The sequence below is a fragment of the Anguilla anguilla genome, chromosome 16, assembly GCF_013347855.1.
Source record: "Anguilla anguilla isolate fAngAng1 chromosome 16, fAngAng1.pri, whole genome shotgun sequence".
Lineage (NCBI taxonomy): Eukaryota > Metazoa > Chordata > Actinopteri > Anguilliformes > Anguillidae > Anguilla > Anguilla anguilla.
The window spans coordinates 2032621-2059807 of NC_049216.1; the positions used below are offsets into that span (position 1 = coordinate 2032621).

A 27187-nucleotide genomic window follows, 5' to 3' on the forward strand; every position below is an offset into this window, starting at 1 on the left:
GTAGTTTATTATATTATTAGTTGCTACAGGGCTATAAAAAGCTAAGATATTGTTAGAGAGTGAATTATTTCCACATGATTTTAAAAACTCTCGACGGGTCAGAGCTGTTTCGGTGGCACGAGGGGGACCTACACAATATTAGGCAGGTGGTTTTAATGTTGTGGCTGATCGGTGTAAGATTTAGTGAAAATAAAAAGTTTGTCTTCGACTGCTTGTATTCTCTAAGCCTACTGCTGTCCATGCATTTTGTGCTGGTTTTCACACCCCACAGTGTTGATTTAACAAAAGTAGGTACTGCAAAGAGATGGAAGGGAAAAGTGACTTGCATTAACCAAGAATCAAAAAAAGATAAAATGTTTGGTAGGAAATTATGCAAACCACTACACAACCAATTACCTTTAACATTGTGCTCCTATTCTCCTACTTGTGCTGTCACCAAATATTTGGGTCTATGGTGAGATTTTGTTGCAGGAACAACACCCCGTGTACGTCCATCGTAATTGGAGCTTGATGCTCTGGGTGTATGATTCTAGCTTTGGGGGATAGAGAGCCTTAGTTTGAATCCTGGACAAGCCCCCAAAAGCGCACATCAGCTACGGTTTTTTTTCCAGGTGGTCCATCGTTCTAGCATCTTCTTTTGTCTCAATTTGGAAGAACAGCAAGGATTGAGATCACAGTAAAATTAATAAGTTATTCAAATCAAGAATCATGGAACTTTGTATGTACTGTTTGTCCAAATACTACAATTGACACCCTTTTTTAGAATTCATCCATTTAAGTATGCAAATGTGTACCTAAAATAAATGATTTCTGGCAGGATTATATTTCCTTACTTAATACCAAAACCTTTTTAAAATAGTCTATGGTGCATTTACAATGCATTGCAGTCAAGAGGATGTTGTCCACAGGTGCTTGGAGAGGAGTCCCTGGGCCTACTGCAGGTCACACATTTTATGTTAATTCTTGCAAACCACAACATCAATTTAGCATAAAGATGGCCTGCAAGTAAATGAAAAAAAAAATTGACATGTACAAGTCAGGGATCGGAAGCCGGCTCAAGTTTGCGGTATGCAGCCACGCCTGCAACTACACGGCCAATGCTTTCTTGTTGGAAATTTGTTCCGGAAGGTATTTCTTCACACCAGTTTTATTGGTCTTCACTCTGAATAATGTCACTGTGGTAGGGTGGGCGTGGTTTTGCGTTGGCTGCAGAGAGAGAGAGTGGGCGGGGCGGCTCTCGGAACTCTGCGCCACAGCTGTTGGGGATTATTAATCAGCACTGATGGTTAATTGTTTGATTAATGAACAATGTGCTGATTACCTCGACAGTGAGCCTGGACGCTTAAAAAGCCGGTCTACAGAGACGGAAAGGACGGACTGGAGACGGAGGAAGAGCTGACGGACGGTCAGCCGGGAATTGTGTGTCTGTGTACCAAACAGAAAGCCGCGTGGCGGCAGTAAAAATAAAAGACGCATTCGCGTCCAAAAATAAACTCTCGTCTCTGACACGAGCGGTGGCACTCAGTTTGCTACAGTCACACTATGAGATCACGGTACTCAAACCCTGAAAAACATGCCGACGATTCAATTTGGGAAAGGTGAGGTTTCATGCCTTGCATTTTCATTTGTTCCTTCATAAGAACATGGCAGCGGAGGGATTCGAACCCTCGCCTCCGAAGAGACTGGAGCCTAAATCCAGCGCCTTGGACCGCTCGGCCACGGTACCTACAGGTTGAAGTTTCCCACGTGTGTGTCATGTCACACCGGAATGTTCTAAGGCTGTTTGAGCACACAGCCATGCGCTCAGGGTCCTGCACAGGAACCTTCCTCCAGACTGTGTGCGGGAGTATCACAGGGCGAGAGCAGTGGCTAGGAGAGTCATTGAGGCACCAAACAGGAAGTGCTGGAGAGAGTACTGCTCTCGGATAGGCCAGGGCACACAGGCTGGGGAGGTGTGGGGTATGATTGGGAAAATGACAGGGCCACTCAAATACCAGTTTTTGTGGATGGAGATTGTGTTGCCAGGTCTGGGAAAGAGAAGGCAGAGGTACTGAAAGGCCCACAGCTTGGCAAATTTGGGGGAGGACAGACTGAATCGCTGACGAGCTGTTCTGAGCCAGTGGGGGAATGTATGTGAGAAGCGGACGGAGTTTGATAGCGTTTCATAACAACATAGGGTCTGGTGGTGGGGGGGGGGGGGAGGTTGGGCTGGCGTGTGCGTGTGAGTTTGTGTGTGTGTGGTGTGTGTGTGCATCAGTGTGCTGTGTGTGTGTGTGTGTGTTGCTGGGGCCTGGCAGGCTGTGTGTTAATGTACTCTGAGGCTGAGTGCATCAGGCGTGCTGTGTGTGCTCTGTATACAATAACAATAAGCATCTTCAGTGTGTCTACCAGTGCATTTCTTTGAAATTGCACCTCCATCCTCATGCTAAATGGAATTTCATAAAACCATTATGTACCATGGTAGGGGCTGGAAATGGCCTAAAGTATCAGAGTATGTTTTTGACAACTATCAGATCTGTGAGTTTGTTAGAATACTGCAAACACAAAGCAGATGCATTCTGCCATCCGGTGGCATTGTGACGGTACTGCAAGGGACAACTCCAGATTGAGTTTCACGGCAGAAGTTGACAGGTTCTCAAGAGTTCACTGAACTGAAAGTAAATTACAATGGACAAATAAAAAGAGAAAAAGTAAAGAATCATCAATGCTGTGCCTAACCTTGTGTGTAAAGTGCAGTGGTTCCATCTTGTGTTTGGTATCCTTGAGTATAAATGATAGCACTATTCTCTCCAAAAAAAACTATTGCAAGTGATGTCAGAGTGATCATGCTGGCTTTTTAATATGATTGGACAGTACTGTTCTTTAGAAGTATGTGGTCACAGTGTAACATCAATCAATGAAAGAGCACTGATAGACTGTGTATATACCATTGATATACAAACTGTTCTTGATCTTTAAAACATGACCTGGATCATTTGTGAAACATAGCAGTTTACATGAGAACAACTGTGTGCAACATGAGGTGTACAAATGACAGCTGAACAAATTACAGACTGCAGTACTTTATAGGCACTGGCAGTTCAGTTTAAAACTCATTGTTGCAGAGTTTAAATGTCTGGTTTGGCAGGGCATTTTTGGATCATATTGACAGAAACCATTTAAAGCAGGCACACAAGGTAGACAAGAAAATAGCAGGTCAGACAACGGTTTCCCACAGTTACAGGTTTTATTACAAGGAGCACCAGAGAGGTACACATGCCACAGCTTGCAGAGGAATTCTCAGAATTCTCAGAAGTTTGCTAATAGTTTCAATAAAATTACAACTTATCAGCATCCATAAGAAATGCTAACTACCATACAGAATGCTAAATAATCATTGCATTGATAGGAACCACTCAAAGCAGGTACATGAGGCAGACAAGAAATCATCAGGCCAGACGACATTTTCCCACTGTAACAGACTGTAGCACCCCAGGGAAATACCCACTACACAGCATGCAGAGGCATTCTCCAAGGACTCACTGAGTTGTCTCAGTCTTGATAGCAGTTTCTAAGCATCACACCTCATAAGGACACATCTCAAAAGCATGGAGCCTCTGTCTGTGGTCACACACATCATGTTACATCAGTAATTAGGCATCTCAGCACACAACATAACAGCACAGTATAGTGCCTGGGACAGGGCAGTATATCCCCATGGTGGGTGCCAGAGCTTTTTGGGTCCTCTCAGGAGTGCATTCGGGACGGCCCTGAGCTGCATTCCATCCTCCCCATAGCTCTCCATCGCTCTTCTCCCTCATCACCACGGTAACTGGGAATGTGGAGACTGGGACAAGGCCACAGGCCTAGGCAGAAGTGGCCTGGAGTGCATACAGAAATACAGAAACATACACTTCCCTTAAGCTGCCAAGCAGCTGTACACTGCAGAACACTGTCTGAAGTGCATTAATCACTGCAGGTTTCCCACTGAATCTACAGGAACTGAGGCGGAGCAGTGAAAGAATGGGCAGTGATTCATTATGTGCACTCATATAGACATGAAAACTGTTTTTTGGTCAATCAAACATTTAATTATTTGCAAAATATTTTAGTTTACAGTCACATCTACAGCAATTTATTAAGCCATGAGAACACCTGTGGAGTTCTAGAAAGGACTGTTGGAAAATAATATTGTAGCTCCTTTAAATAGCCACTAGATGGTACTGGAAGTTCAGTTTCACGCTGAGCTATTTGTCTCATGGGCGCTTAATAGTTTGAACCGTAATCTCATGTTTGGGCTGTGGCAAACATAATAGAATCTGCATAACAAGTAAATTAAGCAGCAATAATGATTTTGCAGAGTTCTGAAAGCTAGCCTTGTAATAACTTGTCAATAAATGGATTACACAAGCTTTCTCTGGTCAGAATGAAGTCTGGCTTTTTGGGCATTACTGTTGCACTACAACAAATTGTTGTTGTTGCAGACATCATAAATGGTTGCATGTTTTCACTTGTGAGCAAGAACATGGACACTGATGTTTCTTATTCTGAAGGGACCCTTTATGCTGTGTAAAATTATAGATTCAGTGTTGGCTTTTTAACGTCTGCAGACAGAATTGTGTAATTCTTTCTTTATTAACCCTCCTGTTCTGTTCATTTTTTAGGTACAGCAAAAATGTTCCCGGGTGATATAAACATACAGAGGGGTTTGCAAATACATGAAATTAACCATTTTCATTTAGAATGTTGATTACACTAATTAAGGCCAGTAGAAGAAGTTTCATACTGAAAAAATAATTTTAAGTATTTTTCCTAGATTTTCAAACTTTAAAAAGGGTCAATTTGACCCGCAACATAACAGGAGGGTTAAGAGTATATGGACACAGTGACCCAGTACCCAGAGGAAACCAGCAAAAACACAGGAACATGCTAGCTCCATACAGAGAGGACGCGAACCAGGACTCGAACCCAGCTTTTTTTTTATCGTCACACAGATTGTTTTGCCATGTGTGATTTCAGGATTACACATTTTGCCCAAAAATTGAATTAAAGAGCATCAGTGCTCTTATTTCTCTCTAGGGAGCCACACAGAAACAGTAATCTGGGTAAAACCAGACCCAAAGCCACACCTCACTGTGAAACATTGGGCTTCAGTCACTGCAGGGCCCCCCAGTCACCCCCCCCCCCACATGCTGTGCATCAGACAGAAATCCCTAAGTCTAAGTGTAGCTGAAAAAATCACATAGACAGGGAGTCCAGGAAGCACAGACAAAGCCTTCAAATGTTATATTAAAAGCATTTGTGCAGATATTTCTACATGAGATGTTATTCACAACCCAGCCCATACCTATTTAGCCAGTACATTCAGATCAACCAACATGAGCCGAAGTTCAGAGCAGGAACGCTGTAATGTGTGTGTGCTTACATGCTGATATGAATCATCACTCATAAGAGAAAAGCAGCATGGCTGTAGGGCTGTACAATAGTGTTTACTCTGCTCCTGTTGCCTGACATGTTTTGGATTGCTGGGAAGTGAATCTGGAAAGAGCAGATGCTATGGAAAATCAGCTCCTGTTTTTATTCTATTTATCAATGACAGACACAGATCTGATGAAAAACATACAAATTACATATTGACTTAAAAAGAAGACTAACAGTCAACGATTGGAGATGGCACATACCAAAACGTAAACACAATAACAAACCTTACACCTAAATGTATAAACAAAATTAGAATGTTAAGAATTGGAGATAACAAATAGCCTCGTGATAACAGAAACTACTCACCATAAACATTAGCACATATACGGCTATAGCTGGTCTTGAGGAAATGAATGTGTCAGTGATTGTGTCAGGGACACTGAGGGAGTGAGATGGTTTATTTGTTATTATTTTTTATTTGCTGTCCATATTGTGCATCTTGAAAAAAGGACATTTCTTACAGTGACGGCGATGTTCGCTACATTGGAACAGGCTTATTTGTAGGTTTAGCCTACAGATGTACCAATATATTGGAACAATTTAAGTCCCAACAGCAGTATAATTCTTGAGTTGTTCAATAGGCTTAGTACATGTATACATTACAATTCGGCAAATATCTAAATGCAGAGAATGTTTGTTTTGTCTGGGTAACCAATTGACTACAATAAATTAATGCAGCCAATAAAAATAAAAAGACTTGCTTGAACCAGTAAAAGTTAAAAAAAAATTTTTTTAAAAAAAGGTCAAAAGAGAAAGTGAAACTGTTTCAAACTCAAACGTCATTTTGAAGATCGGAGACAAAGAGGATGCAGTGAAAAGGAATTAAACTGGATAAAAGAACGGAGTAAGTAGTCTGTTGTGGAGAGGGGATGGATGGGGAGAATAGAAGCTAGATGAGAAGGGGTGTTTGGAGGAATAGGAATCTGCAGCTATGATCGCAATACCGCTTAATTTAGTGAAATAAAACAGGTAATAAAATGGCGCCCGAGGAGTAGACGAGGAGTAGCCTAATATGTTTTTTTCAAATTCCACATTTTGGGACCAAAAACAAAAAAAAATGCCTTTCAAATAACTTTTTAAAAGTTTAACGTTTATTTTTGCATTTATTTATTTAATGATCATTTTACCTATTTGGATATGACGGAAGTCACTGGCCTGTCGTCGGCTACATTATGACACCTGCTACTGTAACAAAAACAGACCGAACATTTTAACTGTGTGGCTTATGAAGTCAAAATGCTATTTTTGCTCTGTATTCACACCGTTTGGATTAAGACAAATTAACTTGATGTCTGCCATGTTAAAGTCGGTGGTCGGTAGTTAATACACGTATGAGGCTTTTATAGTTGGTCTTCTATTATTTGAAACTAGAAATTAGCTTCCGTATACAAGAGCATACTGAAAAGATGCTTAAAGGATATTAATTTGCATATTTGCATATTTACTACCCAACTCTGACTAGTTTCAATTCACAAAGACCTGGCAATGTTCTTACCAATTAATTCTGTTCTATTGAAATCGTACAGGTTTCAATGATAATAAATTAAACTACTTTAATAGTAGCAAGAACTGAAAAGAACTGCGGTTATAGTTACATTAAGACGCCGTTTCTTGTGTGAACCACACGGTTGCAGCATGTAGCTGTGCATGTAGGTCTACTTAAAAGCACGAAAGCGTCTGATTTCAAAGCCACACGTCAAACTGAATTTACGTTTTGCCTGAGTTGGATTGAAGTTGAAATTAAAATACAACATAAATTGTACTGCAGCGATTTCGAATCGAATTACAACTACTTAGAAACGGAGAACACATGATACAATGACTTTTTTTGAGATAAAATTGGGCTACTTAAGAAGAAATAATGATCTACTTTCATGAATTATTGATTTGGGTCGTTTTTGGATGTTTTCCAAGAAGACTTCTCACGAGCATGTTCGTGTATGTAAGGGGGGTTGTTTATGGGTTAATGTGCGGTCGAAACACTGACTGGAAGCACGGGTAGTTAACGTTGCCAAATGTTTAAAAATTTTACATGAAACGCAATATCAGGGATATCAGTCGGCTATAAATTGTCACTAGCATATCGTATACGCCTACAAGCAAAATACATGCATCTCAGATACTGACTTTGTAGGGGTCACAATTATTGGCAACCTTAAAGATTGTTAAAAATAAAATCTAACAGAGTGCACTTTACACCAGCATGTATATAAGACATTAAGCTGATCTCAGGCCTAAGGAACTGTGTTGTCCTCTTCCATGGCTTGCTGCTTCACTGGAGTATACAACTGAGGCAACAAACGCTTACAAAATCCATTTTTCATCAAAAGCAACAAACTGACAAATGAAGAAAAAAATGGTTGTTGACCTTCAAAAATAAGGAAGTGGGTAAAAATCTAAACAAAGAAATATACGATTTACTACTGTGAGACCAAATATGAATAATTTCAAAACCCCTGGAGTAGTGTTAAACCTGTCCAGTAGATGGCGCTAGTGATCTTAGCCAATGCACAGTGAGGTAGATGGTTCAGGGAGCAAAGAAATATCCAGTGGTCACAGTTGGAGAATTACAGAACTTGGTTGCATCGGGGGGTCACCAAGTTTCTATTAACTGCTACATTAGATGCTCCAAAATTAGATGCTACCTCCATGCCAAAAGGCTATTTGGAATGGCTTCAGGAAAAATGGTTTTACTGGGAGACAGTTTCAAGAATCTAAATTGTCTCCTTTGTCTCACCTACTGTGGTCCTGAGAGATGACATTAGAGCTCTTTGGCCAATCATATTGTGTCAATATTGGCATTTTATAGCCCTGTAGCAACTAATAATGTAATAAACTACCAATAGTGTAATAACTCCCAATAATGTAATCCATTTCAATTTTTTTATGTAATACAAACCAATAATGTAATAAGTAGTAGTAGTAGTGTACTTTATTGATCCCCGGGGGGAATTTGCACTGTTGCAGCTTAAAAGACAATAAAGTAACACAATCAGATACAAATTTACAGTAGACACAAAATATCAGATACAAATATACAGTAGATACAAATATATACAGAAATACAAATATACCAGAGGACACCTTCAGAGGTGGAGACGGGTCAGAGTTGTTTTGGTGGCACGAGGGGGACCTACACAATATTAGGTAGGTGGTTTTAATGTTGTGGCTGATGGGTGTATATCTGCGCTCTGAGGGAAGTAATACAAACTGATTGAACAGGGGATGCTGGGAATCCCTCAGAATGGACTGGGCCTTCCTTATAGATCCTATCTGATACAGCTGGGAGGGGTTAGCTGTATTATATGATCCTGCCAGCTAATTTTACAATGTTGGTACTCTTGTACTTAAGATTTAGGTTACCAAACCAGCCGATCATATTAAAGGTTAAAAGAGATTCAATAAAAGACTTATAAAAGATAGTCATCAGCGTTGTGTCCACCTTCGGAGTAATAACTATTAAATGGGGAGAGGAGGTGCTTATGCAACATTGAACAGCTCATTGAAATAAAAGGTTATTGTTGTATGTATTCATATAATCATTTTGATCACCAAGTCACCAAGTTTCCAAATATACAATTAATTGCTATATTAGATGCTCCAAAGTTAGATGTTACCTCCATGCCAAAAGGCTACTTGGAGTGGTTTCAAGAAAAATGTATTTACCGGGAGTAATCAACAGTTTCAAGAATCAAAATAGTCTCCTTTGTCTCATCTACTGTGGTCCGGAGAGATGATATTAGAGCTCTTTGGCCAAGCATAGCTGTTATTTCATTTGTGGCATTTCTGTTAGCTTGAACTAGTCTGTCCATTCTCCTCTGATCTTTCATTAACAAGGTGTTTTCTTTTTGTTTATCACGCCATTCTCTGTAAACTCTATACTGTACTGCATGAAAATCCCAGGAGGGCAGCTGTTTCTGTGATGCTGGAACCACCACATCTGGCACCATCCATCTGGCACAGTCAAAGTCGCTTAGATCACACATCTTGCCCATTCTAATAGGTAAGGAGATGGCCTTGTAACCTATAGGTCAAGTTTCAATTCCCAAGTCGGACACTGCTTAATTTTCCTGTTGAACTCAATGGAAAAAATATTCAGGAGAAACAATGATTGTAGTATCTACTGTCTATCTGGCAGCAGCACGGTGGTTTGAGGCTCATTTGATACCTTGGACCCTTGATGACTTAAAGCCTTTTAGCCAACAAATGTGTTCCATACTGCATCAGCATACTTTACAGCCGAATCTAGTCCCACCCCCCAATTACCATAGAGATCCATTCAAATGCAAATAGTTTTTGTATCACTTGTAGGACAACCTGAAAATAAGATATCCAGACTCTGATGATGTTGATAGGTCACAGACATCAGGAAGTCATGGTATGCAAATGATATGCTACCAAATACAAAACATGACTCTTTTATTTGACATTATGTTAATTCGTCAAGTGAATTTCCTTGTTTCTAGCTTTTCCCCAAACAGTTCACTGCAGCAAAATTAAACGAGCAAATGGTGACACAGGAGGTCTCAGGATTGCATTTGTTTAATTCTTGCTAATTTTCTGACCAGTGATTTGTTGTAAAGACCATTAAAAGCTAAATTTTTTTTGCCATTTTGGGCTTGGCCCTTTTTTTTTTTTTTTTGCCCAGGAGTGTACATATAGCTAGCATACCGCACATGCATATTAATTCATTTTGCATACAACAAATAGTCAGTTTAATAAACACATCTCAAGAAATAAAAGAATATAGCTAGTAAAACACTAAGTAGTAACAAATACAATCAACATTTAATCCACAACCAAATTAGTTGTACGCTTCATTCATTTTCAGTAGCAAAATAGCTACTAGCCACACCAGTGCCAAATCTAATGATAAACACTACATACGTTACGTAAATCATTGACCGCAAATAGTAACATATAATGAACAACAAACATATTATCTTCCATATTTCATTAACAAATCACATGGACGGGTAACATTAATCAAGGTATAAAACTGTTTTGAGGGAGATAAATATTTCTGCTTCCTACCTTTCAGAATTAAAACAGTTATGGCTTGACCTTGACCTCACATGGCCCAAGAGGGTCCCCGACAACAGTTACTGTACCAGAACGAAGCAGCGCCCCCTGGTGGCAACCCTATTTTAGTCCTCCACCCTACAATTACATTACATTATAGGCATTTAGCAGACACTCTTATCTAGAGTGACTTACACAACTTTTACATAGCATTTACATTGCATCCATTTATACTGCTGGATATATACTGAAGCAATGCTGGTTAAGTCCCTTGCTCAAGGCTACAATGGCAGTTTTCCACCCTAGAATCAAACCTGTGATCTTTAGGCTATAAGACCAGTTCCTTACCCATTATACTACATTGTTCATTGCACCATTTTCTGTAACCTCTAGAGACTGTATTGCATGAAGATCCCAGGAGGACAGCTGTTTCTGTGATGCTGGAATCACCATGTCTGGCACCAACAATCATGCCACAGTCAAAGTTGCTTAGATCAGTGTTTCTCAACCCTGATCCTGGGGACCCACTGCCCTGCATGTTTTAGATGTTTCCCTGCTCCAACACACCTGATTCAAATGAATGGGTCGTTATCAGGCTTCTGCAGAGCTTGATGACGACCCATTCATTTGAATCAGGTGTGTTAGAGCAGGGAAACATCTAAAACATGCAGGGCAGCGAGTCCCCAGGACCAGGGTTGAGAAACACTGGCTTAGATCACACATCTTGTCCATTACAATTTTGCTCAAACATAAAACTAAACATCTTCACTATGTCTGCATGCTTTATATATTGAGTTGCAGCCACATGATTTGCTGTTCTGTGGAGTAGGCTATTTGCATAAATGAGCAGGCATTCCTAATTAAGTGGCCAGTATATAATACAGAGGATATAGGTTTGGTGTTGATTCAGGGATGTGTATATAGAAACAAGCCTCATACCTACTGTTAAATACAGTGGTGCATCTTTGATGTTATAGGGCTGTTCTGCTTCCACTGGTCCTGAGGTCCATGTTAAAAACAACAGCATCATGAACTCTACCCAGGTACCAGGATATTTTAGCCAACAGACTAAAAGCCGCTAGTGGATCTTCTAGCAACACAGTGACCTCAAGCACACAGTACTATTCACAAATAAATCATTAATTAACCACAGGAGCCACATTTTGCAATGGGTGCAGTCTCCAGACTTGCACTCCATTGGAAACCTGCAGTTTTAATTGAACAGGACAGTTCTTTAGCAAAGATAAAAAGATACTAAGGATCTGGATGGAGGAAGGTTCTAAGATCCCTCCCAATGTGTTCTCCAGTCTTATAAGACGTTATTCATAAAGACTCAGTGCCATTATCCTTGCAAGGGGAGGGTGAACAAAGTATGGAATATGGGGGAGGGGGCAATAATTGTGACACTTATTTTCTGGAAATAAATGTATAATCTGAGAAATGTGTAATTTTGACCGATTCCATTGAATCGTTAATAAAAAATATTTATCAAGTTGTACAATCAATATAGAGTTTACCACTGACATTTATGTAATACAGTTGTTCATCCTTATCAAGGGTGCCAAAAACTTTTAAGGTGGCTGTATAGAACATGTTTAGGGCCCATTTCAGTTCTGGATTGCTTACTGTCAACACCGCGGCGTGTCGTATATGCGTGTCTCTGTGTATTAGTGTGTCTATATGTGTGTTCAGTGTGCTCTCATTTTGTGTCTTGACAGGTTGGCTGGTTTGGGATAGAACCCATATGTGGTATAAACAGGTATGTGTTCCAGTCTCCTGAAATAGGACATGTGGTAGGGGGTAGGGTGTCGGGGAAGTGTCGCAGCACAGACACTGGGGGGAGCGCGCAGCCGCTCAGGCGCATCGCATCAACCCTCAGCATACTGCACTGTAACGGGGGAGGGAGGAGGGGTGGGAGCCAAGAAGGCATTGAGTAGGAGGTGGTGTGTGTGTTACGTATCTTTGTGTGCGTGTGTGTGTAAGTCCATGGACTTCATCTCCACCACAGTCTCAACATTGTCTCTGCCGTCTGATACTGATGACGAGGACACGGCCGTTGCCGTGGAGACGACTTCGAAGAGTCCTGACCCAGAGACAAAGTTCCATAGGAGCAGGGAGGTGGGGGTAGGGCCGAGCATCTGTCTGCATAACAATCCAGGAGAGTGGAGAGATATCAGCCTTCCAAGGCCAATGTGGGGGAGCTAATGAGGATAAGGATTGTTTTGGGTTCAGGCAGACTTCTGCATTTTTCATCTACCTTTAGTCCTGTGGTTCTCTCAGCGTTGTTCCAATCATCCGAATTTGATAGCCCATTTCAGTGAGCCGAACAAACAACTTCTCCAAGTTGGTATCCGTCATGCGAATTTGCGATCCAATCGCATCCAGTTTGCGATTGGGCTTGCAAATCACTTGAGTCTGAGTGTTGACAGCCCTGCCCGTTCCCTCAGTGGCGGGCAGCTTCCCAATTAGTGCTGCCAACGCCTTCTGAACTTTGCGATAAATCAGGGTGCTGCCAGCTCCAAACAGCAGAAAGCCTGATATCATAATTCCAATCAAGTAAACGTCTCCAACATCCTCAACGGAATGGATCGACAGGCACACGACCCTCCACTCCTTCCAGGAGTCCGTCGTGTATCCGGCTGCAACCGTTCCGTCAGGGCAAGAGGGCTCTCCCTGACCCGTTCTTCTCGTCGAGAAAATACTATCAATTGCGTTGAGAGACTAGTTGATCAGATCCATGATTTTAGGTTTCGGAGAGAAATGCAGAGAGAGGCTCCGGATAGTTCAGACAGAGACAGCACAAGACAAGAGAGCAGCAAGCAGGGGCAGATAAGGGCAGGGAGGGAGCAGAGGAAAAAGCGTCCACCTTCGTTGAGAGCAGGAAGAGAATGCCGTTCTGATGACAAAAACTCATGAAGTGCCCTCTTAGATGCCCTTCCAAATGAGAAAACACGATGCATCATAGCTTTTTCTGTGGTGGTGGGGCCCCATGTCGTGCAGTAAGCGCCCTTTCTATTTTTTCGCCCCTGCCCTTCAAACAACCTGAGTCCGTCGCTGAGTAAGAGGATGAGATTAACTGGAAGCTCTGTCTCCATGTGCTGTGAGTTAGAGCTGCAGTAAGATGATGAGTTTAACTGGAAGCTTTGTCTTCATGTGCTGTGAGTTAGAGCTGCAGTAAGATGATGAGTTTCACTGGAAGATCTGTCTCCATGTGTTTTGAGTTAGAGCTGCAGTAAGAGGATCAGTTTAACTGGAATCTCTGTCTCCATGTAATTTGAGTTAAACTCATTCCCTTACTGCAGCTCTAACTGGAAGCTCTGTCTCCATGTGCTGAGTTAATTGCAGTAAGAGGATGAGTTTAACTGGAAGCTCTGTACCAATGTGCTGTGAGTTAGAGCTGCAGTAAGAGGATGAGTTGAACTGGAAGCTCTGTCTCCACGTAATATGATTTAGAGCTGCAGTAAGAGGACGAGTTTAACTGGAAGCTCTGTCTCCATGTGCTGTGAGTTAGAGCTGCAGTCAGAGGATGAGTTTAACTGGAAGCTCTGTCTCCATGTAATATGAGTTAGAGCTGCAGTAAGAGGATGAGTTTAACTGGAAGCTCTGTCTCCATGTAATATGAGTTAGAGCTGCAGTAAGAGGATGAGTTTAACTGGAAGCTCTGTCTCCATGTGCTGTGAGTTAGAGCTGCAGTAAGAGGATGAGATTAACTGGATGCTCTGTCTCCATGTGCTGTGAGTTAGAGCTGCAGTAAGAGGATGAGTTTAACTGGAAGCTCTCTCTCCATGTGCTGTGAGTTAGACCTGCAGTAAGAGGAAGAGTTTAACTGGATGCTGTGTCTTCATGTTTTGTTCACAGGGTCCAGGTAGAAAGAGCAGGATCACCTGTACCCAGCTGTCTGTCTATGAAGAGTGAAAAATCAATGGATCGTCCAAACAAGTTCAGAGGAGATTTCACAGGTGATCAAAGGTAATTAAAGAGGTTCAAATTGACACTACTTTTTAATCATACGTCAATGTTACTGGCACCATTCAGTTGCAGGTGAGCTGTCTTATACAACATTCAGATCTGCAGTAACTAAGAGCTGCAGTAAGAGGATGAGTTTAACTGGAAGCTCTGTACCAATGTGCTGTGAGTTAGAGCTGCAGTAAGAGCATTAGTTTCACTGGAAGCTCTGTCTCTATGTGCTGTGAGTTAGAGGTGCAGTAAGAGGATGGGTTTAACTGGAAGCTCTGTCTCCATGTGCTGAGTTAGAGCTGCAGTCAGAGGATTGGTTTAACTGGAAGCTCTGTCTCCATGTAATATGAGTTAGAGCTGCAGTAAGAGGATGAGTTTAACTGGAAGCTCTGTCTCCATGTGCTGTGAGTTAGCGCTGCAGTAAGAGGATGAGATTAACTGGAAGCTCTGTCTCCATGTGCTGTGAGTTTGAGCTGCAGTAAGAGGATGAGTTTAACTGGAAGCTCTGTCTCCATGTGCTGTGAGTTAGAGCTGCAGTAAGAGGATGAGTTTAACTGGAAGCTCTGTCTCCATGTGCTGTGAGTTAGCGCTGCAGTAAGAGGATGAGTTTAACTGGAAGCTCTGTCTCCATGTGCTGTGAGTTAGCGCTGCAGTAAGAGGATGAGTTTAACTGGAAGCTCTGTCTCCATGTGCTGTGAGTTAGACCTGCAGTAAGAGGAAGAGTTTAACTGGATGCTGTGTCTTCATGTTTTGTTCACAGGGTCCAGGTAGAAAGAGCAGGATCACCTGTACCCAGCTGTCTGTCTATGAAGAGTGAAAAATCAATGGATCGTCCAAACAAGTTCAGAGGAGATTTCACAGGTGATCAAAAGTAATTGAAGAGGTTCAAATTGACACTACTATTTAATCATACTTCAATGTTACTGGCACCATTCAGTTGCAGGTGAGCTGTCTTATACAACATTCAGATCTGCAGTAACTAAGAGCTGCAGTAAGAGGATGAGTTTAACTGGAAGCTCTGTACCAATGTGCTGTGAGTTAGAGCTGCAGTAGGAGCATTAGTTTCACTGGAAGCTCTGTCTCCATGTGCTGAGTTAGAGCTGCAGTCAGAGGATGAGTTTAACTGGAAGCTCTGTCTCCATGTAAGATGAGTTAGAGCTGCAGTAAGAGAATGAGTTTAACTGGAAGCTCTGTCTCCATGTGCTGTGAGTTAGCGCTGCAGTAAGAGGATGAGTTTAACTGGAAGCTCTGTCTTCATGTGCTGTGAGTTAGAGCTGCAGTAAGATGATGAGTTTCACTGGAAGATCTGTCTCCATGTGTTTTGAGTTAGAGCTGCAGTAAGAGGATCAGTTTAACTGGAATCTCTGTCTCCATGTAATTTGAGTTAAACTCATTCCCTTACTGCAGCTCTAACTGGAAGCTCTGTCTCCATGTGCTGAGTTAGTTGCAGTAAGAGGATGAGTTTAACTGGAAGCTCTGTACCAATGTGCTGTGAGTTAGAGCTGCAGTAAGAGCATTAGTTTCACTGGAAGCTCTGTCTCCATGTGCTGAGTTAGAGCTGCAGTCAGAGGATGAGTTTAACTGGAAGCTCTGTCTCCATGTAATATGAGTTAGAGCTGCAGTAAGAGGATGAGTTTAACTGGAAGCTCTGTCTGCATGTGCTGTGAGTTAGCGCTGCAGTAAGAGGATGAGTTTAACTGGAAGCTCTGTCTTCATGTGCTGTGAGTTAGAGCTGCAGTAAGATGATGAGTTTCACTGGAAGATCTGTCTCCATGTGTTTTGAGTCAGAGCTGCAGTAAGAGGATCAGTTTAACTGGGATCTCTGTCCCCATGTAATTTGAGTTAAACTCATTCCCTTACTGCAGCTCTAACTGGAAGCTCTGTCTCCATGTGCTGAGTTAGAGCTGCAGTCAGAGGATGAGTTTAACTGGAAGCTCTGTCTCCATGTAATATGAGTTAGAGCTGCAGTAAGAGGATGAGTTTAACTGGAAGCTCTGTCTCCATGTGCTGTGAGTTAGAGCTGCAGTAAGAGGATGAGATTAACTGGATGCTCTGTCTCCATGTGCTGTGAGTTAGAGCTGCAGTAAGAGGATGAGTTTAACTGGAAGCTCTCTCTCCATGTGCTGTGAGTTAGACCTGCAGTAAGAGGAAGAGTTTAACTGGATGCTGTGTCTTCATGTTTTGTTCACAGGGTCCAGGTAGAAAGAGCAGGATCACCTGTACCCAGCTGTCTGTCTATGAAGAGTGAAAAATCAATGGATCGTCCAAACAAGTTCAGAGGAGATTTCACAGGTGATCAAAGGTAATTAAAGAGGTTCAAATTGACACTACTTTTTAATCATACGTCAATGTTACTGGCACCATTCAGTTGCAGGTGAGCTGTCTTATACAACATTCAGATCTGCAGTAACTAAGAGCTGCAGTAAGAGGATGAGTTTAACTGGAAGCTCTGTACCAATGTGCCTGTGAGTTTGAGCTGCAGTAAGAGGATGAGTTTAACTGGAAGCTCTGTCTCCATGTGCTGTGAGTTAGAGCTGCAGTAAGAGGATGAGTTTAACTGGAAGCTCTGTCTCCATGTGCTGTGAGTTAGCGCTGCAGTAGGAGCATTAGTTTCACTGGAAGCTCTGTCTCCATGTGCTGAGTTAGAGCTGCAGTAAGAGCATTAGTTTCACTGGAAGCTCTGTCTCCATGTAAGATGAGTTAGAGCTGCAGTAAGAGAATGAGTTTAACTGGAAGCTCTGTCTCCATGTGCTGTGAGTTAGCGCTGCAGTAAGAGGATGAGTTTAACTGGAAGCTCTGTCTTCATGTGCTGTGAGTTAGAGCTGCAGTAAGATGATGAGTTTCACTGGAAGATCTGTCTCCATGTGTTTTGAGTTAGAGCTGCAGTAAGAGGATCAGTTTAACTGGAATCTCTGTCTCCATGTAATTTGAGTTAAACTCATTCCCTTACTGCAGCTCTAACTGGAAGCTCTGTCTCCATGTGCTGAGTTAGTTGCAGTAAGAGGATGAGTTTAACTGGAAGCTCTGTACCAATGTGCTGTGAGTTAGAGCTGCAGTAAGAGCATTAGTTTCACTGGAAGCTCTGTCTCCATGTGCTGAGTTAGAGCTGCAGTCAGAGGATGAGTTTAACTGGAAGCTCTGTCTCCATGTAATATGAGTTAGAGCTGCAGTAAGAGGATGAGTTTAACTGGAAGCTCTGTCTGCATGTGCTGTGAGTTAGCGCTGCAGTAAGAGGATGAGTTTAACTGGAAGCTCTGTCTTCATGTGCTGTGAGTTAGAGCTGCAGTAAGATGATGAGTTTCACTGGAAGATCTGTCTCCATGTGTTTTGAGTCAGAGCTGCAGTAAGAGGATCAGTTTAACTGGGATCTCTGTCCCCATGTAATTTGAGTTAAACTCATTCCCTTACTGCAGCTCTAACTGGAAGCTCTGTCTCCATGTGCTGAGTTAGAGCTGCAGTCAGAGGATGAGTTTAACTGGAAGCTCTGTCTCCATGTAATATGAGTTAGAGCTGCAGTAAGAGGATGAGTTTAACTGGAAGCTCTGTCTCCATGTGCTGTGAGTTAGAGCTGCAGTAAGAGGATGAGATTAACTGGAAGCTCTGTCTCCATGTGCTGTGAGTTAGAGCTGCAGTAAGAGGATGAGTTTAACTGGAAGCTCTCTCTCCATGTGCTGTGAGTTAGACCTGCAGTAAGAGGAAGAGTTTAACTGGATGCTGTGTCTTCATGTTTTGTTCACAGGGTCCAGGTAGAAAGAGCAGGATCACCTGTACCCAGCTGTCTGTCTATGAAGAGTGAAAAATCAATGGATCGTCCAATCAAGTTCAGAGGAGATTTCACAGGTGATCAAAGGTAATTAAAGAGGTTCAAATTGACACTACTTTTTAATCATACTTCAATGTTACTGGCACCATTCAGTTGCAGGTGAGCTGTTTTATACAACATTCAGATCTGCAGTAACTAAGAGCTGCAGTAAGAGGATGAGTTTAACTGGAAGCTCTGTACCAATGTGCCTGTGAGTTTGAGCTGCAGTAAGAGGATGAGTTTAACTGGAAGCTCTGTCTCCATGTGCTGTGAGTTAGAGCTGCAGTAAGAGGATGAGTTTAACTGGAAGCTCTGTCTCCATGTGCTGTGAGTTAGCGCTGCAGTAAGAGGATGAGTTTAACTGGAAGCTCTGTCTCCATGTGCTGTGAGTTAGAGCTGCAGTAAGAGCATTAGTTTCACTGGAAGCTCTGTCTCTATGTGCTGTGAGTTAGCGCTGCAGTAAGAGGATGAGATTAACTGGAAGCTCTGTCTCCATGTGCTGTGAGTTTGAGCTGCAGTAAGAGGATGAGTTTAACTGGAAGCTCTGTCTCCATGTGCTGTGAGTTAGAGCTGCAGTAAGAGGATGAGTTTAACTGGAAGCTCTGTCTCCATGTGCTGTGAGTTAGCGCTGCAGTAAGAGGATGAGTTTAACTGGAAGCTCTGTCTCCATGTGCTGTGAGTTAGACCTGCAGTAAGAGGAAGAGTTTAACTGGATGCTGTGTCTTCATGTTTTGTTCACAGGGTCCAGGTAGAAAGAGCAGGATCACCTGTACCCAGCTGTCTGTCTATGAAGAGTGAAAAATCAATGGATCGTCCAAACAAGTTCAGAGGAGATTTCACAGGTGATCAAAGGTAATTAAAGAGGTTAAATTGACACTACTATTTAATCATACTTCAATGTTACTGGCACCATTCAGTTGCAGGTGAGCTGTCTTATACAACATTCAGATCTGCAGTAACTAAGAGCTGCAGTAAGAGGATGAGTTTAACTGGAAGCTCTGTACCAATGTGCTGTGAGTTAGAGCTGCAGTAGGAGCATTAGTTTCACTGGAAGCTCTGTCTCCATGTGCTGAGTTAGAGCTGCAGTCAGAGGATGAGTTTAACTGGAAGCTCTGTCTCCATGTAATATGAGTTAGAGCTGCAGTAAGAGAATGAGTTTAACTGGAAGCTCTGTCTCCATGTGCTGTGAGTTAGCGCTGCAGTAAGAGGATGAGTTTAACTGGAAGCTCTGTCTTCATGTGCTGTGAGTTAGAGCTGCAGTAAGATGATGAGTTTCACTGGAAGATCTGTCTCCATGTGTTTTGAGTTAGAGCTGCAGTAAGAGGATCAGTTTAACTGGGATCTCTGTCCCCATGTAATTTGAGTTAAACTCATTCCCTTACTGCAGCTCTAACTGGAAGCTCTGTCTCCATGTGCTGAGTTAGAGCTGCAGTCAGAGGATGAGTTTAACTGGAAGCTCTGTCTCCATGTAATATGAGTTAGAGCTGCAGTAAGAGGATGAGTTTAACTGGAAGCTCTGTCTCCATGTGCTGTGAGTTAGAGCTGCAGTAAGAGGATGAGATTAACTGGATGCTCTGTCTCCATGTGCTGTGAGTTAGAGCTGCAGTAAGAGGATGAGTTTAACTGGAAGCTCTCTCTCCATGTGCTGTGAGTTAGACCTGCAGTAAGAGGAAGAGTTTAACTGGATGCTGTGTCTTCGTGTTTTGTTCACAGGGTCCAGGTAGAAAGAGCAGGATCACCTGTACCCAGCTGTCTGTCTATGAAGAGTGAAAAATCAATGGATCGTCCAAACAAGTTCAGAGGAGATTTCACAGGTGATCAAAGGTAATTAAAGAGGTTCAAATTGACACTACTTTTTAATCATACGTCAATGTTACTGGCACCATTCAGTTGCAGGTGAGCTGTCTTATACAACATTCAGATCTGCAGTAACTAAGAGCTGCAGTAAGAGGATGAGTTTAACTGGAAGCTCTGTACCAATGTGCTGTGAATTAGAGCTGCAGTAAGAGGATGAGTTTAACTGGAAGCTCTGTCTCCATGTGCTGTGAGTTAGAGCTGCAGTAAGAGGATGAGTTTAACTGGAAGCTCTGTCTCCATGTGCTGTGAGTTAGAGCTGCAGTAAGAGGATGAGTTTAACTGGAAGCTCTGTCTCCATGTGCTGTGAGTTAGAGCTGCAGTAAGAGCATTAGTTTCACTGGAAGCTCTGTCTCTATGTGCTGTGAGTTAGCGCTGCAGTAAGAGGATGAGATTAACTGGAAGCCCTGTCTCCATGTGCTGTGAGTTTGAGCTGCAGTAAGAGGATGAGTTTAACTGGAAGCTCTGTCTCCATGTGCTGTGAGTTAGAGCTGCAGTAAGAGGATGAGTTTAACTGGAAGCTCTGTCTCCATGTGCTGTGAGTTAGAGCTGCAGTAAGAGGATGAGTTTAACTGGAAGCTCTGTCTCCATGTGCTATGAGTTAGAGCTGCAGTAAGAGGATGAGTTTAACTGGAAGCTCTGTCTCCATGTGCTGTGAGTTAGAGCTGCAGTAAGAGGATGAGTTTAACTGGATGCTGTGTCTTCATGTTTTGTTCACAGGGTCCAGGTAGAAAGAGCAGGATCACCTGTACCCAGCTGTCTGTCTATGAAGAGTGAATAGTCAATGGATCGTCCAATCAATTTCAGAGAAGGTTTCACAGGTGATCAAAGGTAATTAAAGAGGTTCAAATTGACACTACTTTTTAATCATACTTCAATGTTACTGGCACCATTCAGTTGCAGGTGAGCTGTCTTATACAACATTCAGATCTGCAGTAACTAAGAGCTGCAGTAAGAGGATGAGTTTAACTGGAAGCTCTGTCTCCATGTGCTGTGAGTTAGAGCTGCAGTAAGAGGATGAGTTTCACTGGAAGCTCTGTCTCCATGTGCTGAGTTAGAGCTGCAGTCAGAGGATGAGTTTAACTGGAAGCTCTGTCTCCATGTGCTGTGAGTTAGCGCTGCAGTAAGAGGATGAGTTTAACTGGAAGCTCTGTCTTTACATTACATTACATTACATTATTGTAAAAAAAAAGCTCTGTCTTCATGTGCTGTGAGTTAGAGCTGCAGTAAGATGATGAGTTTCACTGGAAGATCTGTCTCCATGTGTTTTGAGTTAGAGCTGCAGTAAGAGGATCAGTTTAACTGGAATCTCTGTCTCCATGTAATTTGAGTTAAACTCATTCCCTTACTGCAGCTCTAACTGGAAGCTCTGTCTCCATGTGCTGAGTTAGTTGCAGTAAGAGGATGAGTTTAACTGGAAGCTCTGTACCAATGTGCTGTGAGTTAGAGCTGCAGTAAGAGCATTAGTTTCACTGGAAGCTCTGTCTCCATGTGCTGAGTTAGAGCTGCAGTCAGAGGATGAGTTTAACTGGAAGCTCTGTCTCCATGTAATATGAGTTAGAGCTGCAGTAAGAGGATGAGTTTAACTGGAAGCTCTGTCTCCATGTGCTGTGAGTTAGAGCTGCAGTAAGAGGATGAGTTTAACTGGAAGCTCTGTCTTCATGTGCTGTGAGTTAGAGCTGCAGTAAGAGGATGAGTTTAACTGGAAGCTCTGTCTCCATGTGCTGTGAGTTAGACCTGCAGTAAGAGGAAGAGTTTAACTGGAAGCTCTGTCTCCATGTGCTGTGAGTTAGAGCTGCAGTAAGAGGATCAGTTTAACTGGAATCTCTGTCTCCATGTAATTTTAGTTAAACTCATTCCCTTACTGCAGCTCTAACTGGAAGCTCTGTCTCCATGTGCTGAGTTAGTTGCAGTAAGAGGATGAGTTTAACTGGAAGCTCTGTCTCCACGTAATATGAGTTAGAGCTGCAGTAAGATGATGAGTTTAACTGGAAGCTCTGTCTCCATGTGCTGAGTTAGAGCTGCAGTCAGAGGATGAGTTTAACTGGAAGCTCTGTCTCCATGTAATATGAGTTAGAGCTGCAGTAAGAGGATGAGTTTAACTGGAAGCTCTGTCTCCATGTAATATGAGTTAGAGCTGCAGGAAGAGGATGAGTTTAACTGGAAGCTCTGTCTCCATGTGCTGTGAGTTAGAGCTGCAGTAAGAGGATGAGTTTAACTGGAAGCTCTGTACCAATGTGCTGTGAGTTAGAGCTGCAGTAAGAGGATGAGTTTAACTGGAAGCTCTGTCTCCATGTGCTGTGAGTTAGAGCTGCAGTAAGAGCATGCGTTTCACTGGAAGCTCTGTCTCCATGTAATATGAGTTAGAGCTGCAGGAAGAGGATGAGTTTAACTGGAAGCTCTGTCTCCATGTGCTGTGAGTTAGAGCTGCAGTAAGAGGATGAGATTAACTGGATGCTCTGTCTCCATGTGCTGTGAGTTAGAGCTGCAGTAAGAGGATGAGTTTAACTAGATGCTCTGTCTCCATGTGCTGTGAGTTAGAGCTGTCTCTTAGCTATTATTTTGAAATGACGTCTTATGGAAATAAAGTAGATACCCTAAATTACTTAACACAGAAAATGAATGGTAACATGAAATGCGTGGAGTTGTGAAAAAGTGCCAAGGTGTATGTAATCTTTTGGCCTCAACTGTATGAGGCATGCCCCTCCAAGGCGTAACTTGGCTGATTGGCATACCTGCCATCCAAATTTACCTTAATTCGGGTTGATGTTGCACAGCTTTCCAGCACGATGCAATCCTCAGTGTTAATTTCCTTTTCTGCATGACCGTGCTGTACAAATAATGCATTGCACACGCATGACATCAGCGGACAAGGGATTGTACCATTTTAGGGAGGTCTACACGTACTATTAAGAATTGATTTCTGAGCCTGGCTACATATATGTTATTAGCTGATGAACTAGCAAATACGCAAGCATAGTTGTTATAGTTAGGCTACCTTGCTCAAACAATTCATATTGAGTTTGATGATAAAATGCTGTCTGTTTAACTGGCCTACCACAAGAAATACACCTCACTGAGTCAGCTATGTCAGTGGAGTCACTTGATCAGTGACCCACGGAGGCTGTTTCTAATTATTAATCTCTGTATTACGAAACATTCAGCGCTTAGTTGCATTGCATTCACGTTAGTCAGTAGCTATGCATTATTAGCCTGCCTTGCTCAGTGAACAAATAACTATTGCCTCATAGAAGAGTAGATACGGATATTCTCCGCCTTTGAAAAATTAACAAAATATCAAGTTTGTCTTTGGTTAATTCATTACCTCTTTTCTTTTCTGAAGGACACATCAACAGCGAAACACAATCTGCTCTTGTCACATTAATTAAATAAATACAGAAGTATGTCGGTCTGAGCAATCGGTTTGCAGTATTACTAGTTCTACTGCCAGTTAAAAATTTGCCAAATATTTACTGTGAATTTTCAGTTGTTCATAATTTAATTGTCAGATAATTTATGCTGGATTTTTATTACCATTACCATAAATTACTGTAGCCTATATCAAACTTCCATGTAGCCTACTGTTGTAAGACAATGTACTGACCTGTGAATTAAATTACATTCATTGTTTTACTGCATTGCAAAGGGATGCATGTATCTTATCAACAACAGACCATTCCATTTTGACCAAGATTAGGTTACTTACATGAAATAAATTAAAAGTTTGATTAATTTGTCCATAGCCTATTTATGCATTAAAAACAAACACAAAGCTAAAAAGAAAAAGCAAATAGTCTACTATACAAACCAATCTGGTGTGTGCTTATAAATCAATGCATGTGACCAGTTTCCTTTCTATAAATCATTTGGTATAGGGCTGAATTGCACGTATACAATCTTCAAATAGTGACTGTATCAGCAGTGTACTAAAAGTTATTGACTGTGTGTCAGGATGCGTGGGGGGGTTGGACCCAAACGCAGAGGTCAAAAACACAAAACTCCAAATGAAGGGAAACAAAGACTTTACTAAATAACCAGGGAACAAACAGGCCACGAGGGGCAAAACCATAAACACAAAAAGATACTGAAGAACCTAAAAAACCAAAACAGAACACAGGCAGGGCGGAACACAGGCACAAACAGGACAGAAGCGGGCAGGATACATACATTCAGAAGAGGATACAAATGGAAACAAACACAAGGAAACCAGAACACAGACAGGAGCGCATGGAGCAGGAACTTGAGGAGGGGAGCACAGAACAACCAGACATAACCACAAGAATCCAGCACCTGAGTCAAGGAAGAGGGCAACTTAAATAGAACACACTGACGAGACACAGGAGGGCACCATGAACAATTAGGCCACGGAAGGGGAAGGGAAAACGAGACAGCCAGAAGACAATGATTAGACAATTGGAAACAATCATACAATTAACACAGGGGGAGCAGGACACAAGACAGAAGTGCCGCCATCTGGCGGCCCAACAGGGGAAACACAGACAGGAACGCAGGACCATGACAATGTGTTACATTTATGATCCGTTATATTTATAGCGACTCTCCCCTATATCCTAAGTGAAATTAACATGGATGACGTTAGACTGTGCTCAAAACTATCTGACTAGGCTGATAGTCTGACCACAAAGTTTGTTGAATAACCGTACACGTACATTTCACTCAGATACACACAAAAATGTTACGGCTAAGAAACATACCTAATTACAGCATGTCTCTAAAATGTATTTTCCTCTTTTCCCGTTAAAATAAGAGCAGCGGAAATTTGTCGCTAGTCACTGTTCTAGTTTGCTAGTGAGTGCCACAGTTGAAGGGTTAACTGTCAGAAATGTTCTTTTTTTTTTTTTGGCCCACCACCACCCCCCTCTTCGGAGGACATCTTTATTAATAGTTATATATTTTACAATATATTCCACATAAAAACAATAAAAGATAATAAATAAATAAATAAATAAATAAAATAAAATAATAGTAATAAAATAAATAAAAGTGCCATGGGGGAGTGGATAGCTATGTCCTGTTCAGGCAAAAGCTAGTGTGAAGAGGTGAGTTTTTGAATGTTTCTTAAAAGTGGCGAGAGTCTCGCATTATGGATGTGGGGAGGGAGTGTGTTCCGGAGTTTGGGTGCTGCACAGGAGAAAGCCCGATCACCAAGAGTGGAGTGGCGCGATGTGGGGACAGTTAGAAGTCTTGCAGAGGAAGAGTGAAGCGAGCGAGTGGGTGTGTGGGCCAGGAGAAGATCAGTGAGATTGGCTGGAGCTAAACCATGAAGTGCACTGTAGGTTAGCAGGAGGGTTTTGTATTGTAATCGAAATTTTACTGGCAGCCAATGAAGTTTGTACGGGATTGGAGAGATGTGATCGTATGTTTTAGTGTGGGTCAGTATTCGTGCTGCAGCATTTTGAACTAACTGAAGTTTGCGTATGGATCTGATTGGGATGCCAGTGAGAATAGAGTTACAATAATCCAGCCGAGATGTTACAAAGGCATGGAAAAGAGTTTCTGTTGTCGAGTATGACACGGTGGGCCTGAGTTTTGATATGTTTCGGAGATGGAAAAAGGCAGATCTGGTGATGTGTTTTACATGAGGTTCAAATGAGAGAGTGGAGTCAAGAATGACACCAAGGCTCTTCACATGAGTGGAAAGTGGGATGGGGAAACCGTCAATAGTAATGGAAAAGTTTGGAGTTTTGGATAGTGTGGATTTAGACCCTATAAGCATTACTTCAGATTTGTCACCGTTCAGTTTGAGGAAATTACGGGTCATCCAGATTCTAATGTCCTGCAAACAGTTGATGAGAGATGGGGGAGGAAGTGCAGAGGAGGGTTTGGAACTTATATAAAGCTGTGTGTCATCAGCGTAGCACTGAAAACTAACACCATGACGACGCATGATCTGACCCAGTGGTTGCAGATAAATAATGAAGAGGAGAGGATCCAGCACCGAACCCTGTGGAACACCCTTAGTGACAGAAGCAAAGTCAGATCTGTGATTCTTTATGGATATGTATTGCTGCCTATCGGAGAGGTATGAGTTCAGCCAGGAAAGTGCAAGATGGGTGATACCAAGATTAGACAAGCGTTCAAGCAAAATTTTGTGACAGACTGTGTCAAAAGCAGCACCCAAATCCAGTAGCACTAAGATGTTTAAGAGGTTGTTGTCAGCTGCATGGAGAAGATCATTGATAACTTTCACCCAGGCAGTCTCTGTGCTATGTTTTGTGCGAAAACCAGATTGAAAAGGTTCAAGTAACTGATTGGTGGAAAGATGGTCCTGAAGCTGAATGGCAACTATTCGCTCCAGTGTTTTGGCTAAAAAGGGCAAATTTGAAATGGGTCTGAAATTGTGGACGTTTTCAGGGTCAGTTCCTGTTTTTTTACGAATAGGTGTGACTGCTGCCACCTTCAGGCTACTAGGTACAGTGCCAGAGTTGAGAGAGGAGTTGATAACAGCCAGCAACAGGGGATGGAGGGCAGGGAGGCAAGATTTGACTAGTGAGGTGGGCATTGGGTCTAGCTGACATGTGGATAGAGTGGAATCATTGACTGGGAGGAACTGAGTGAGAGAACCTGTCTGAACTAGCTCCAAAGTGGGAGAGAGGACATCATGTTCAGTGCTAGTAAGGAGGAGCTGTTGGTGGATTGCATCAACTTTAGTATGAAAGAAGCTAAGGAATTTATTGCAAAGATCAGTGGAAATGCAGAGTGGAAAATTGTCAGGGGGCTGCAACAATTTGTTAACAGTAGAGAAGAGAACTTTTGAATTGCCATTACTTATGTGAATGACGTTGGCGTAGTAAGAAGATCTGGCAGATGAGAGGGCATTTTTGCAATTTGTTAGATGTTCAGAATAGGCCTCAGCATGAACAACTAGACCAGTTCTCTTTGTCAGACGTTCTAACCGACGGCCATGGGACTTCATCAGTCGTAATTCAGGTGTGTACCAGGGTGCAGTGCGAGTGAAGGAAACGGTGCGATGTTTAAGAGGGGCAAGTGATTGTAGATATGTGGAGAGGAGATCATTATAATGAGAGACTAGCTCATCAGTAGGGGTGGAGACGGGGTTGGGAACAGGAC

The 27187-nt window shown here is 42.2% G+C and overlaps 2 protein-coding genes and 1 non-coding gene across 3 annotated transcripts in view; 2 read left to right on the forward strand and 1 right to left on the reverse strand.

Moving 5' to 3' along the window:
* The window catches only part of LOC118215092, an 800072-nt gene that overhangs the window by 503447 nt on the left and 269438 nt on the right, over positions 1–27187 (forward strand). The gene's annotated exons all lie outside the window — the stretch shown is intronic.
* Positions 1645–1726, reverse strand: trnal-uag. The gene has a single exon. It is a non-coding gene; the product is annotated as a tRNA-Leu (tRNA).
* The window catches only part of LOC118215093 (NACHT, LRR and PYD domains-containing protein 3-like), a 113257-nt gene continuing 95410 nt past the window's right edge, over positions 9341–27187 (forward strand). The window contains exons 1-7 of the mRNA XM_035395529.1: positions 9341–9463; positions 14341–14451; positions 15200–15300; positions 16631–16741; positions 18179–18289; positions 18983–19093; positions 19955–20065. Of these exons, the coding sequence (XP_035251420.1) occupies positions 16677–16741; positions 18179–18289; positions 18983–19093; positions 19955–20065 (398 nt within the window). The 5' untranslated portion in view covers positions 9341–9463; positions 14341–14451; positions 15200–15300; positions 16631–16676. The remainder of the gene's footprint in view (positions 9464–14340; positions 14452–15199; positions 15301–16630; positions 16742–18178; positions 18290–18982; positions 19094–19954; positions 20066–27187) is intronic.